This window comes from Mytilus edulis, chromosome 8 (assembly GCF_963676685.1).
Source record: "Mytilus edulis chromosome 8, xbMytEdul2.2, whole genome shotgun sequence".
Lineage (NCBI taxonomy): Eukaryota > Metazoa > Mollusca > Bivalvia > Mytilida > Mytilidae > Mytilus > Mytilus edulis.
Genome location: NC_092351.1, coordinates 44,879,632 through 44,892,603, shown reverse-complemented (window position 1 = coordinate 44,892,603; position 12,972 = coordinate 44,879,632). Strand labels below are relative to the sequence as shown.

Here is a 12,972-nt window from a genome sequence, read left to right as displayed (position 1 = left end):
TTTGTGTAGTATTTATTCAGGGGCGGATCCAGCCATTTTAAAAAGGGGGGGTCCAACTATATGCTCCCATTCAAATGCATTGATCGTCCAAAAAAAGGGGGGTTCCTTCCCCGGAACCCCCTCCCCCTGGATCCGCCAATGATTTATTGCTGTTTCAAGACATACTTGTGTGAATCGTCTACATTTTGTGGTAAAACGCTTTTGGCGAGACGGTGTAACCATAATATTATAATGTACAATGAAAATATATCTTCTCAATTAATGCAGATAGAGGGTTGAATTAGATTTTTGTTATGAATTTATAGAACCACTGTGAGGTATAACTGTCCCTTCAGCAGGGTTCACCACAACTTGTATATAGATATAAGAAGATGTGGTATGAGTGCCAATGAGACGACTCTCCATCCAAGTCACAATTTGTAAAAGTAAACCATTATAGGTCAAGGTACTGTCTCATTTTCTTTGTTCATTGTCAACTTTCCACAAGTTCACTACAAAACTACCAAAAAAAAAACCTTTTTACTTGGTTATTGTCCCCCATGTGGCGGAACATAGACATAACAGGAGTCTGTCAATCCATTCTTGTAAGTGCTCTCACATGTACAATTCTTGCCAGATTTTTATAAAATTTATATATTTATATCAGCAATGTCTCAGACGAGTTTCGAAATTAGTGCTAATAAACTATAACATAGTTATGGCCCTTGGAAACATTAACTTCAATAGGAAACAGCATTGTTAGCCCTCTCCTGTGTAAAATTCTTGTCAGATTTTTATGAAACTTATATCATAGGTTTATATCTGCAATGTCTGAGGCAAGTTAGATTACAGTGTCAATCAAATATTTTCAAAACTTCATTGAAATGATTAAATTTGCTAAAGTCTTGGTGAAAAATTAAATTAACAATATTGTTGATCCTTGTAAATAAGGTTAAGGTCAGATGAACGCTGTCAGATAGTCATGTGCCTTACAATCTCTCCTTACACCATATGTAGTTTACATATTGCTGAAAGTGTCTGAAAAGAAAACTAACCATGGCCAATGAACCATTAAAATGAGGCAAAGTCAGATAAATTCTGCCAGACAGACATATACACATAGCAATTTTTCCATTCACCAAACACAGTGTCGTATCTGGGAATCAAATTTTACCATAAAAACAATATTGACCAATAAACAATGAAAATAAGGTTAAGGTCAGATAAAACCTGTCAGACAGACAAATACAACTTGCAATAATTCCTTCAATAAAATATTGTCAACCTATTACTTATTGTATCTGAGAAACACTGAACCAGAGAAACAAAACTGACCAATGAAAATGATGTCAAAGTCGATAAAGTCTGCCAGACAAGTACACCTAACAATAATTCAATACACCAAATATTGAAAACCTACATAACTAACTAAATCCAACAATAATTCCGTACTCCAAATATAGTTGACCTACTGCTTATAGTATCTGCAATACAGTCTTGACCACAAAATTAGTCGCTGATCCATGAAATGAGGTTGAGGTCAAGATTAACCAGTCTGACTAACATGTAAACTAAATATAGATATCTTGTTACTCTTAATGTGTCTTACATTCTGCAACAAAAAATCACAGGAGTGAAAATCCCTGTTTTTTTATTAATAAAACCCAATAACTATGAAACATAGAAAATTAAATTTATAAAAATCTAAAAGGAGCTCATGACATCAGTCATAAACAATTCACCAAAGTTTCATACAAATTGGTTTAACTATGAAGTGTTCCTGAGTTATTTTCCGACCTGTTACAACAATATACCATAATAGTTCCATAAACGGGCATATAAAAAACACAAAAAAGACTAAAGCTAAATTTATTTACAACATTGAAATCTATTTACAGAATAATAAAAAAGAAAAAAAATCAATTAAAACATGATTAAAAAAATGTTTCAGGTAACTGATGATGAAGTCCCTTTCCCATCAACACCAAAATAACAACTAAATATATGTCCACAATTATGTTCATTTAAAAAATCACAAAATAAACCCATATCCATACGATATTCACGTCCTCTAGCAGCACGCACTTCAAAAACTTTTTCTTCAAATCCATCAAATTTATGAAATTCTTTAAGATTTTTCTTCCCAATAGCATTATCTTCTCTTTCACGTATAACAATCTTTTTCCAAGCAAGCGCCCTTAATCTTGACCAATAATCATCAACATTTTGACTATTTCCCTCAACACAAATTATTCCCGGTTTTCCGGGTAAACTAAAACCAGTGAGTTTCATTTCGTGAGCCCAGTCTACGATGTCTCTACGCTTAAATTTACTAAATAAGTGATGACTATAAATCCATAGTCTTGAGAATGTTTTATCATATTCAATATCTTTCTTTTTAGTTTTTGTTGCTGGTTGTTTCTTTAGGTATTTTACAAAATTTTCTTGTATCCATTCTATAACAGAGAACATGCAGATTTCTCCTCTATCGACCCCAAGAATATACTGCTGTAAATCCTCATTTAATTGACTATGGCTGTTTCTGTCCATCTGCTCACAACGGGTGAAGACGCATGGAGCAACACTAGGGTATTCATGTGGATAAAGGCAGACAACTTCAATAGTCACCTACAATTGAAAGAACAATTTAAATTCCAATTATCAATTGATTTTGCACACATGTACATGTATAGTCAATTAATATACATGTAGCATATTTGTAAAGCCAACTCTTATCGGTGCCTTTTATAGCTCACTATGCGGTATGGGCTTTGCTCATTGTTGAAGGCCGAACAGTGACCTATAGTTGTTAATGTCTGTGTTATTTTGGTCTTTTGTGGATAGTTGTCTCATTGGCAATCAACCACATCTTCTTTTTTATATTTTATAGTCAACTGATATAGCAAGCTTGTAAAGATAATTGATATAGAATAGTAATAATATTGCCGTACGGTGACTTATAGTTGTTAATGTCTGTGTCATTTTGGTCTTTTGTGGATAGTTGTCTCATTGGCAATCATACCACACCTTCTTTTTCACATTGACAATAATCATAAAGAACAGTTGACATTTTAGAGTGCAGTCCTGCTTTCAGAGTTTCCCTGACCTGACGTCACTAATTTTATTGCCATCAACAACATACCAATGCACTAGGGGAGCAAGAACTAAAGAATATGCCCTTTTGAGACCCTTGAGTTAACCCATGGTTTATGGTTGAGTTCATGTTTCTCTTTTCAATTATTTGTGAAGTGTTTTGTGTTCTATCTATTGCTCTCCATTGCTACCTCATCAATGACAGGGGATCAGTAACATACGTAAGTCTCTTTTATTTTAAGCAAATAATTCTGATGATGGAAAACATGGGTACTCTGATTTTGAATATTTAGATATTTTAAAAAAAAAACAATATGGCCAAATTTCTGTTCATTGTTGAAGACAGAATATGACCTTTCATTGTCAATTTCTGTGTCATTTGGGCTCTAGTTAAGAGTCGTCTCATTGGTAATCATACCACATCTTCTTTTTCCTATATCATGTATATAAAATAGAAAAGATTTCAAAATTATTATAAATCACCTTCTGATTTCCTGGTGTTATTTTCAGTGTAAACCCTATCCTGTTCTGTAGGTAGTCATATGCTAATTTGCCATCAAGATATTGCTGTATCTCTGTCATAACTGCAGGGTCGTCTAACCTCAGTTCCTCACTGTTTGGGAACATACTCTGAAGCATCTCTATCTCTGATACCTGGAGTTCTAACATCTCTGGAATGTTGACCTGGGTCTCCTCTACTTCTGGGTCATATAATTCTTCCATTCTACAATAAATTTAATATGATGAAAATAAAATTGAGAATGGAAATGAGAAATATGTCAAAGAGACAACAACCTGAAGAAGGAGCAGACAACATACTAAGGCCACCAATGGGTCTTCAATGTAGCCATAAAAATCCCCCTACCAGAGGTGGTCCTCATCTGACACAAAAGAAAAATGGTAGAATTATAATTGGTCTTCCAGCAAGAAGTTGGAAAAGTTTTTGGTACAAACTGAAGCCAGGTATCATAATATTTATAAGGAATTCCCAAGTACGGTTGTGTTTAGAGGAAAGACAACCCTGTTTACCTGGAATTAATAAGAAATGTCTGGACCTAAATTAAATGATTTTTTTTGTCTTAGGAAATTAAAAAGTTTCCTAGACTTTGATGTGGCAACTTAACTCAATTGGGAAAGATGTTTGAGTACTCCCATTATCAGCACATGTAATAATTGAAATGCACTGTATTTTTAATTATTGGTCATGTTGATTTAAATGAACAATTTAATTTCATGTAGTTGGGCAATACATTATTGATATCCACCCAACAAACGGTGTTTAAACTGTAGGGATGAAAACATGAAGTGTTTCTTTACTTAACATCTTCTGTAGGTATTTAATCGTTCATATTTGCTTTTGGTCATAAAATTCATTAATAACCCCCCACCTCATTAATAGCTATGAACTATATACCAAAAACACAGGCACATATATTATCTCTAGTAATTTTTTTCCATTTATGTGCCTAGTCAATATGAATTCTATAGACTTGAAAAGGTCTGGAATATAGACAGAAATATATTCCCAGAAAAATGATTAAAACGATACAGGTGTTCTTGCGTGCTTTTGCCTTTTAGATAAATATCGTCCAGTTTCACCTACGTCCTGAATACCGCATAAATGACTTCCAGTTATTGTTAGAAATACATACGTTTATTGTGAAATTCAAATCAAGAATTATAGAACAAAACAAAATGTTAGAAACTTGTTTTGTTTGTTGACAATCTAAAGAGATCCGACGTCCAGGGGAGGGAAACGACAAAAATGCCATTTACCTGTTATCAACGTGCCTGCGTGGCATCTCATATTAATCTAGATAGTATTCAAAATCAGTTTTGTAACCATTTGTATTTATCTCTTTGATTAAAATATCATTTTACGTATTAGGTTCGTATTATAATTTGAATGTAACTAGTCAACAGGCTCGGATCCAGCGTTAAACTAAAAGGGAAAAGGGGGACCACCACATTTTTGCAAGTCCTATAAAACGGGGTTTCTAAACATATTTCTCGATACAAAAAAAAATAATGATGAAAAAGAGGGTTCCAACCCCCGCAACCCCCATTTCGATCTGCAAATGATCAGAGACATTGACGTTTACATAGTTTAGAGGTGTCCAGAGGGCATGGGTCACTGAGGTCCCCCTTTTCGTGTGAAAAAAATGGTTGTTTTAATTGGAAATCACTGGATCATGACTATAGCGGACCCCTCTTATGGCAGTGAGTCAATAAAATGTTCTGGCTTCACCACTGGGTTACTAATACTATAGTATGCGTGTTCGAAAAAAATCTTAATTTGTAGATCATTACATGTATGCGTATGCCGTGGTAATGACAATAAAAAAAAAAGATATACCAATAAAACATGCATTTTTCTCATTTACCTCTTTTGTACTGTTGATTTTTTTTACTGGATACCCTCCTTGATAAATGACCGTCCTGATTAACATAAATAAAACTTAAAAAGTAGGTGTATTCACGAGACCATTCATTTCTAATATGCTTTGATCTCTAGCAGACATTTATAATCCTGGCTGAACATCAATAAATTTTACTAACTAATTATTTCAAGTCACCTTTCCGTTTTTCGACATAAAAAAGACACATTTATTGAAATTAGCACATTTTATATCCGTAGGGTAATTGATAGGACCTCAAGGATAGGACATTCACACTGAAATTCACAGAACAACGTAAAATAACTCAATGAATGCATTTGTATACTTACAAGTGTTTTAGTGTATAACTTGTAGATCTGGAGCTTCTTGAATATAAGACTTTGTTAAAGTTTGATAAAAAGGTCATTGCATCTAGATTTAAGACGTATCTGATGCAATGCAATGTGCTGAGAACATGGCTAATGTGAAACGTGCCGTATTATATTTCCAAAAAGTTGAAACGTGTCGTATTATTTTTCCCAAAGTACAACAGTGACAAATTGTAAAACTATTTAAAGCCATCAATCTTGTTGATCTTATCATATTATTTTCGAATATATGACGGTTCGTTAGTTTTACTTAGCTTTTTTAAATCATAATTTCTGTTACTATGGCGATGTCTTGATCACAGATTGGTTGACGATTGGATAGCACATGCAGTTATTTATAAAGTTAAAAAATCTGATTGCAGAATGACAGTCAAATAAAATAAACACTTACAGGCGATTATCATTTATATTCAAGGTTGTTCAATTTTCTCTACTCTTAGATTCTTAGAGATACATATATACTTGATCTGAAATTTAGATGGCCGACAACAATGTGAGATCTTCAAACTTTTCTCATACAGCGGGTTTGAAATATAGCCGTAGGATCTTCAGATTATCAGTTTCAGACTTTTGTCTTTCAATCGATCTGATTTTGAACCCATGCTTGTTTTTGAGACAGATATTATGGCATTATTTCTGTATGCACTGTTTCCAACAACCAACGTTAAAACAGGAAATTACACAGTGTCCACACTGGTCAATATCAGGTCAGATACAAGATTTTAGTTCAAAAAGGGGGAGGGCGTTTGGAGTGATACGTAAAATCACAGGGAATCAGTTTATAGCAAATTAAACTATTGTTTATCAATGTTTTTCAAATGTGTTTTCGTATTTCCTGTTTGATTATTACTACAGTATTAACTGTTTAAACGTTGACATCAATATTTCTTCGTTTTCTAGCAATGCGCCGTCATCCATAAACGTATAGCGAAAAATCCTATATACATACGGATATGGATAGAAAACTGCACATTGCTAGAGAACGAAGAAGTACTGATTTCAACGTTAAAAACGTAAATAATGTACTATGATACAAATTAACAGCAAATACGAATTTCAAAAAACATTTAAAGAACATTGCTAAACATGCAAAATTTTAATCTGCTAATCGAGTCCCTGTGTGTATAATTTCTATTCTTTATCACATATACCTAGCTCCATAATCAAGGCATGGGGCGAACTCCTCCCCTGCCCCTCCTAAATCCGCCTCTGATTATATATCGTTTATATTTCGTATGAAATTCTCTCTGTCATCGTTTGGTCTCCAGTTCCTCGTCTTCGTTGCTAGATTCTTCACTACTTTTGGAATGTTAGTTTAAATTGTGTATATTTGTCATGTCGGGGCATTTTTATAGCTTGCTATGCTGTATGGATTTTGCTCATCAATTTTCACTTACGGATTGCCGGAACATGATCTGCTTACCTTACGGAGTACCATTAGCAGATCATCCCAGCCCCCCCCCCCCCCTTTTTGGGAAAAAAATTTGGTTGCTTATATAGGGAATCACTGAAGCGTGACTGGAGCGGCCCCCCTCTTAGGTCAGTCAGTGGGCCCCCACTTATGAAAATTTCTGGATCCGCCACTGTTGTATACGGCTGACGGACTGGTCAATAACTACATACCTTCGCTATTTCATTGCTGAGATAAAAAAAAAACAAAAAAAACAAAAAAAAAAGAACAAAAAACAAAAACAAAAACAAAAAACAAAACAAAACAAAACTAAAAAACGTAGTATTTTATGTTTTCCATTCATATGCACAAACTATATACTGTGCGAGTATTCTATTGCTCCATGAGGTTATTTTCATATTTTCATTTAAACCAGACAACAGCGAAAGTCACAATATCAGTTGAATTCCTGTGTGTAGATACCTCAGGGGAATTGTCCGCAAGTTTTGAAGAGCCAGGTTTACACAACTTTAATGAGGCCTGTCCCCGATTATGCAAGCTCTGGTTGGGACTCATACCAGCAACAACAATTCCAGCAATACGAAACTAATGTTTAATGACAGGCTGTCATTATCGTCACAGGGGATTACTTTACAATGTACCTTCTTCTTCTTCTGTTTGTATTGCCTTCCTTTAAGGAACACCAAGAATATCTACATATCTCCAATTCTCCTCACAGAATGTTTTATATATACACAAGCATACACGACCCACTTTTCCACTTGTATCAATTAATTTTTAAAATCAAAAAATCATTTAAATTGTCTTTAGTGGAATTTTATATAGTTAACTTTAAATTTTAAAAGACTACATTGCCAATATCTCCAGCAATCAGATCTATAAGGTCACTGTTCATATACATGTATCACTACCACATTGTTTATTGGGCACTTTTGCTGTCTTTTCTAGCAGATTCAGTCTCATTAAATATAGTTGATGACATAACACACTTGATAACTTTGTAATAGAATTTTGTTGATCCACACTAAAATGTTTGCTAAAATTTGTACAGTCTAAATTTAGCAGAAGAATCGCATCTTTGTTTCCAAATAGCTCGGACCACTGGCTTTCACCAATCACATTGATAACCTCTATTTTGAGACGGTTATAATATATTTGTCTAGTTGAAAATAAGGCGGGACAATCAAGAATGATGTGCGTTAGATCTTCGGAATATATTGTGCACAGTTTACAAATCTGATCTGAATGTTCTATGTTGTACTTGTGTTTGATAACTTGTTTCATAAATGTTCCAGTAAGCATTCTGGCTTTTGTAATGCCCATTTTAACCTCAGATACCATAGAACGCAACGATTTCCATATTATATGGGGCTTTCCAACAGCCAAATCTTTTGTATTGATATATTTCAGAGTTGATTTTTTGACAGACTCAGCCACTAATATATTAGTCCATGTTTTCTGGATTGCACTTTTACATTGATGTTTGAACGCTAATTTTGAAGGTTGTTCTGCCATTAGAGTATAAATTTTCGGCAGCTTGTACTGTTCAAGAATATCCTGTATTCGACCAAAAAAGCTTTCTTGATTTTCACCGTTGATTAAACCCTGTTTAAAGAACAGAACTAGAATGGCAAACACTAGAACACATGAGAGTTCACGAACATAAAACAACTAGATTTAGTCTAGTCAAAATAGCATTTGACCTCAAAAAAATTGCAACAGAATTTGTTTTGGTATTTTTCGATTCAAATTGGCTTTCTTTGTAACATACCAAAAGTCTACCAAGATATCTGAGTGGGAACATGGATTTTTTGGGTAAAAAATAGCAAAAATTGTCAAAAATAGCGAAAAACTGGGAAAAGCTTATTAAACATTCATTTTTGATGATAATTATTTCAAATCAAAAGTTTTACAACAGTTTATACAATGTTTATGAAATGAAATAACAAAAAAATAGTTTTTTTTTATAAACATGAAATTTTAGGTGAAAACATCCAATTTTTGTTGGAATTTGAGATTCACATAGTGTGAATTGATTACCAAAACGAACAGGAAAATATAAAAAATGGTTATAGAAGTTCATTTTATTCTTTAAAAAAGACAAAAACCTTTATTTTAATTATTCATAAACTTTACAGCAATTCCTTATTGGGTAAATGATGATTTTGGGTAAAATCTAGTAAAATCAATCAAAAATCGTTAAAAACTGGAAAAACACCAATTTGGAGTTTTAACTGTTTTTGAATCACTCCAAAATAGAAAAACGGAAATCTTAATATAATTATAATCAGAACAAACAAAATTCATTGTAAAACAATTGTAAAATAACTGATTTTAGGTGAAAAAAGCTGAATTTGTTAAAAAATCGTCAAAAACTGGAAAAAATACAGAATTTATATTTTTCAGAAACCATTTTTTCAACAGACACATCATTTCGTGTCACAGTTTGTTTACAGTTGCATTTAATATTTAAATGTTAAGAAGCTTATTAGGAGCAGGTGGAAGTTCCATTAAATTGGACAAAGTTTTCCATGTTTGATTTCCCTATCAAAGTCTGCATGGTCTGTAGGATCTATGTCAACTTCTTCTGATAATACACTCGAAGGCTATGAAATTGCCCTGAATCTGATGTTGGTGGTAAACTTTTAACCTGAACCAATGTGTTTCCAGTATTTATTATAGATTTGAATTTTCTCCAGAGAAGAATGTCAAGTCCTTCTAGAGGAAGTCCTCCATATATACATGTGAGCACTTTTTCTCCTTCTTTGATGATATCTGCTTTAATGAAGCCTTATTCATGAAAACTTGATCTTAATGGAAGTCCTTTGCTTATTCCAAAAAGCCTAGATGATGAGTCACAACCTGTTATGGAATGCAAAAAGAGCAACAAATTACAAACATCCTCCCCAAGAAATCCTTTAGACTGTTTTATGTTCCATATTTTCATTCGTTTGGTTGATTGTCATTTATTCAGATTTGAAAATACCCTGTTTGCACTGCTGATTAACATGATGAATAAGTAACACTAATAGATCCGTATCTTTACCATTTACTATGACTACTAAAGACAAAGCACAATCCAAAGCTGTTTGCACAATCTACATCACCAGTCCCATTCTTACATCTAATGTTATTATCTTTTAGCTTGTCACAAAGCACGTTAATAAGATATAGGAATATGTGGTGTGAGTGCCAATGAGACAACTCTCCATCCAAATAACAATTTATAAAAGTAAACCATTATAGGTCAATGTACGGCCTTCAACACGGAGCCTTGGCTCACACCGAACAACAAGCTATAAAGGGCCCCAAAATTACTAGTGTAAAACCAAGGAGCTTGTTTGTTTTGACTGTTTGACATGAAAAGTTCCTTTTTAGTAATGGATAATAGATTTTTTTCTTCATCAATACTACACACAACAGACCGTCTTTGGAGTGGTCTTTCTACAAATTTGACTATAGAACAAATATTGATGAGAAGTGTCAAATCTTGTGGAGGTCTAACCAGGGGAAGATAATGGGACAGATTTATCAAGTACTGTGGATTGATTATAATCTGATGTCTGAGGAAAATAATGAAAATCGTCTGGCCAAACAAAATCTCCAACAAAGACCTACATGAGATGACCAACACCAAGGACATGGAGACTTTGCTGATATAAAAAAGCTGGCAGTGGCTTTATCATGTTATACGCAAAACATCTGATGACATGACCAAGCTAGCCCTTAGATGGACACCAGAGGAAAAAAGAAAAAGAGGCCGACCTCAAACAACTTAAAGACGCACCATAGAAAATGAGCTAAAGGAAAGAGGATATACCTGGGGCAAAGTGGAAAGAAAAGCAAACAACCGAGAAGAGTGGAGGAAACTTGTCCTTGTCTTATGTGCCGTAAGGCATAGTAAGGACTAAGTAAGTAAGTAAAGACATGTTTTAAAAACACTTAATTAACCAAGGATATTTGAAAACGCATGTCAAATTTTAATGAATAATGCTTTATTAAAGCAGATATCATCAAAGCAGGAGAAGAAGCATCTGATTCAGGGCAATTTCATAGTCTTCGAATGTATTATCCGTGCCAAAAATGGATGTAAGAAGAAGTTGACATAGATCCTTCAGACCATGCAGACAAAGATTAGTAAATTTCATGTGGAAAACTTCGTCCAATTTTGATTGAACTTCCTCCTGCAACTGATAAAGTTTCAACATTGTAAGATGCAAATGTAAGCAAAACTGCAACACCAAATGATGTGTCTGTAAACAAAATGGTCGGTAGGATGCGGTGAATGTTGTGTTTTGAGTTTTTCTAATACTGTTCCCATTGCTGAATCTGACTTTACTGATGAAATGATATTTGTTGTATACAGAAAACTATGGAATGATCTTTAAAGAAAATGTTTCCATGTATCTTGTCCTTTACTTTTAAATCATCCGTTTTGGTCAATGATACTTTTAACCTCTCATTATGCATGGTCAACAAATCTATGATTTTCGCTTAACATCTCTTGTTGGTTAAAATAGTATGAATCTAAGCATTGCACTTTTTCATATAAAGAATATAAATTAATGTTATCTGAGATCTTAATTGATTAATGAAAAAACTATGACTTTTGTCATTTTTTTTCTAGTTTTGTCAATTATGGGCCAAATTTTGCTCTTTTTTTTTTTTACACAAAATCAGTTATTTACAAATTTGTTTTACAGTGAATTTTGTTTGATCTGATTATTATTCTATTAAGATTTGTATTTTTTTATTTTTGGAGTGATTTAAAAACAGTTAAAATTCCAAATTGGTGTTTTTCCAATTTTTAACGATTTTTTGATGGTTTTGCTATATTTTACCCAAAATCACCATTTACCCTATTAAAAATTGCTGTAAAGTTTTGGAGTGATTAGAATTAAGTTTTTTGTCTTTTTTGAATTATCAAATGAACCTTGTCTTTTTTGAATTATCAAATGAACCTCTATTACCAATATTTATATTTTTCCAGTCCTGTTGGTAATCAATTCACACTTTGAAAATCACAAATTCCCACAAAAATCGGATGTTTTCACCTAAAATTTCATGTTTACAAAACAAAAACTATTTTTTTATTATAATATTTCATAAACACTGTATAACCTGTTGTAAAACTTTTGATTTGAAATTATTATCATCAAAAATGAATGTTTAACAAGCTTTTCCCAGTTTTTCACTATTTTTGTCAAATTTTGCTATTTTTCACCCAAAAAATCCATTTTCCCACTCAGATTTCTTGGTAGACTTTTGGTATGTTACAAAGAAAGCCTTTTAAATTTGAAAAATACCAAAAATAATTCTGTTGCAATTTTTTTGAGGTTGGCCACATTTTTCATCTATTTTGACTAGACTAATTGGCAAACAATAGAACACATGAGAGTTCACGAACATTAAAACTAGATTGGCAAACACTAGAACACATGAGAGTTCACGAACATAAAACAACTAGGTTAACAAACACTAGAACACACGAGAGTTCACGAACATAAAACAACTAGATTGTCAAACACTCGAATCATGAGAGTTCACGAACATAAAACAACTTGATTGGCAAACAGTAGAACACACGAGAGTTGGAAACATATCTTATGTATATCATGTAGCTAACACTTGACAGACAATGTCAATTCCAATACAACCACATTTTTTACCGCATAATATTATACTAACAATAATATTCTATTCGTCTAAATGAAGCACATCG

General features: G+C 33.1%; 1 protein-coding gene across 1 annotated transcript; it reads right to left on the bottom strand.

Annotated features, from left to right (window-relative positions):
- Positions 1-1,832: 1,832 nt before the first annotated feature.
- LOC139485687 (RWD domain-containing protein 2B-like) lies at positions 1,833-4,825 on the bottom strand. The gene is made up of 3 exons (XM_071270326.1): positions 4,725-4,825; positions 3,556-3,796; positions 1,833-2,607 (listed from the first exon to the last, which is right to left on the bottom strand). The coding sequence occupies exons 2-3, from the start codon at positions 3,793-3,795 to the stop codon at positions 1,927-1,929; spliced, it is 921 nt and encodes a 306-aa protein (XP_071126427.1). The 5' UTR covers position 3,796; positions 4,725-4,825; the 3' UTR covers positions 1,833-1,926.
- Positions 4,826-12,972: the final 8,147 nt, after the last annotated feature.

Bases quoted from the DNA above. Each gene is read 5' to 3' on its own strand.
- LOC139485687 (XM_071270326.1), bottom strand. From the start codon at position 3,795: ATGGAAGAATTATATGACCCAGAAGTAGAGGAGACCCAGGTCAACATT. The intron at 2,608-3,555 runs GTGATTTATAAT...TTTCAATTGTAG, and splicing joins TAACACCAGGAAATCAGAAG to GTGACTATTGAAGTTGTCTG.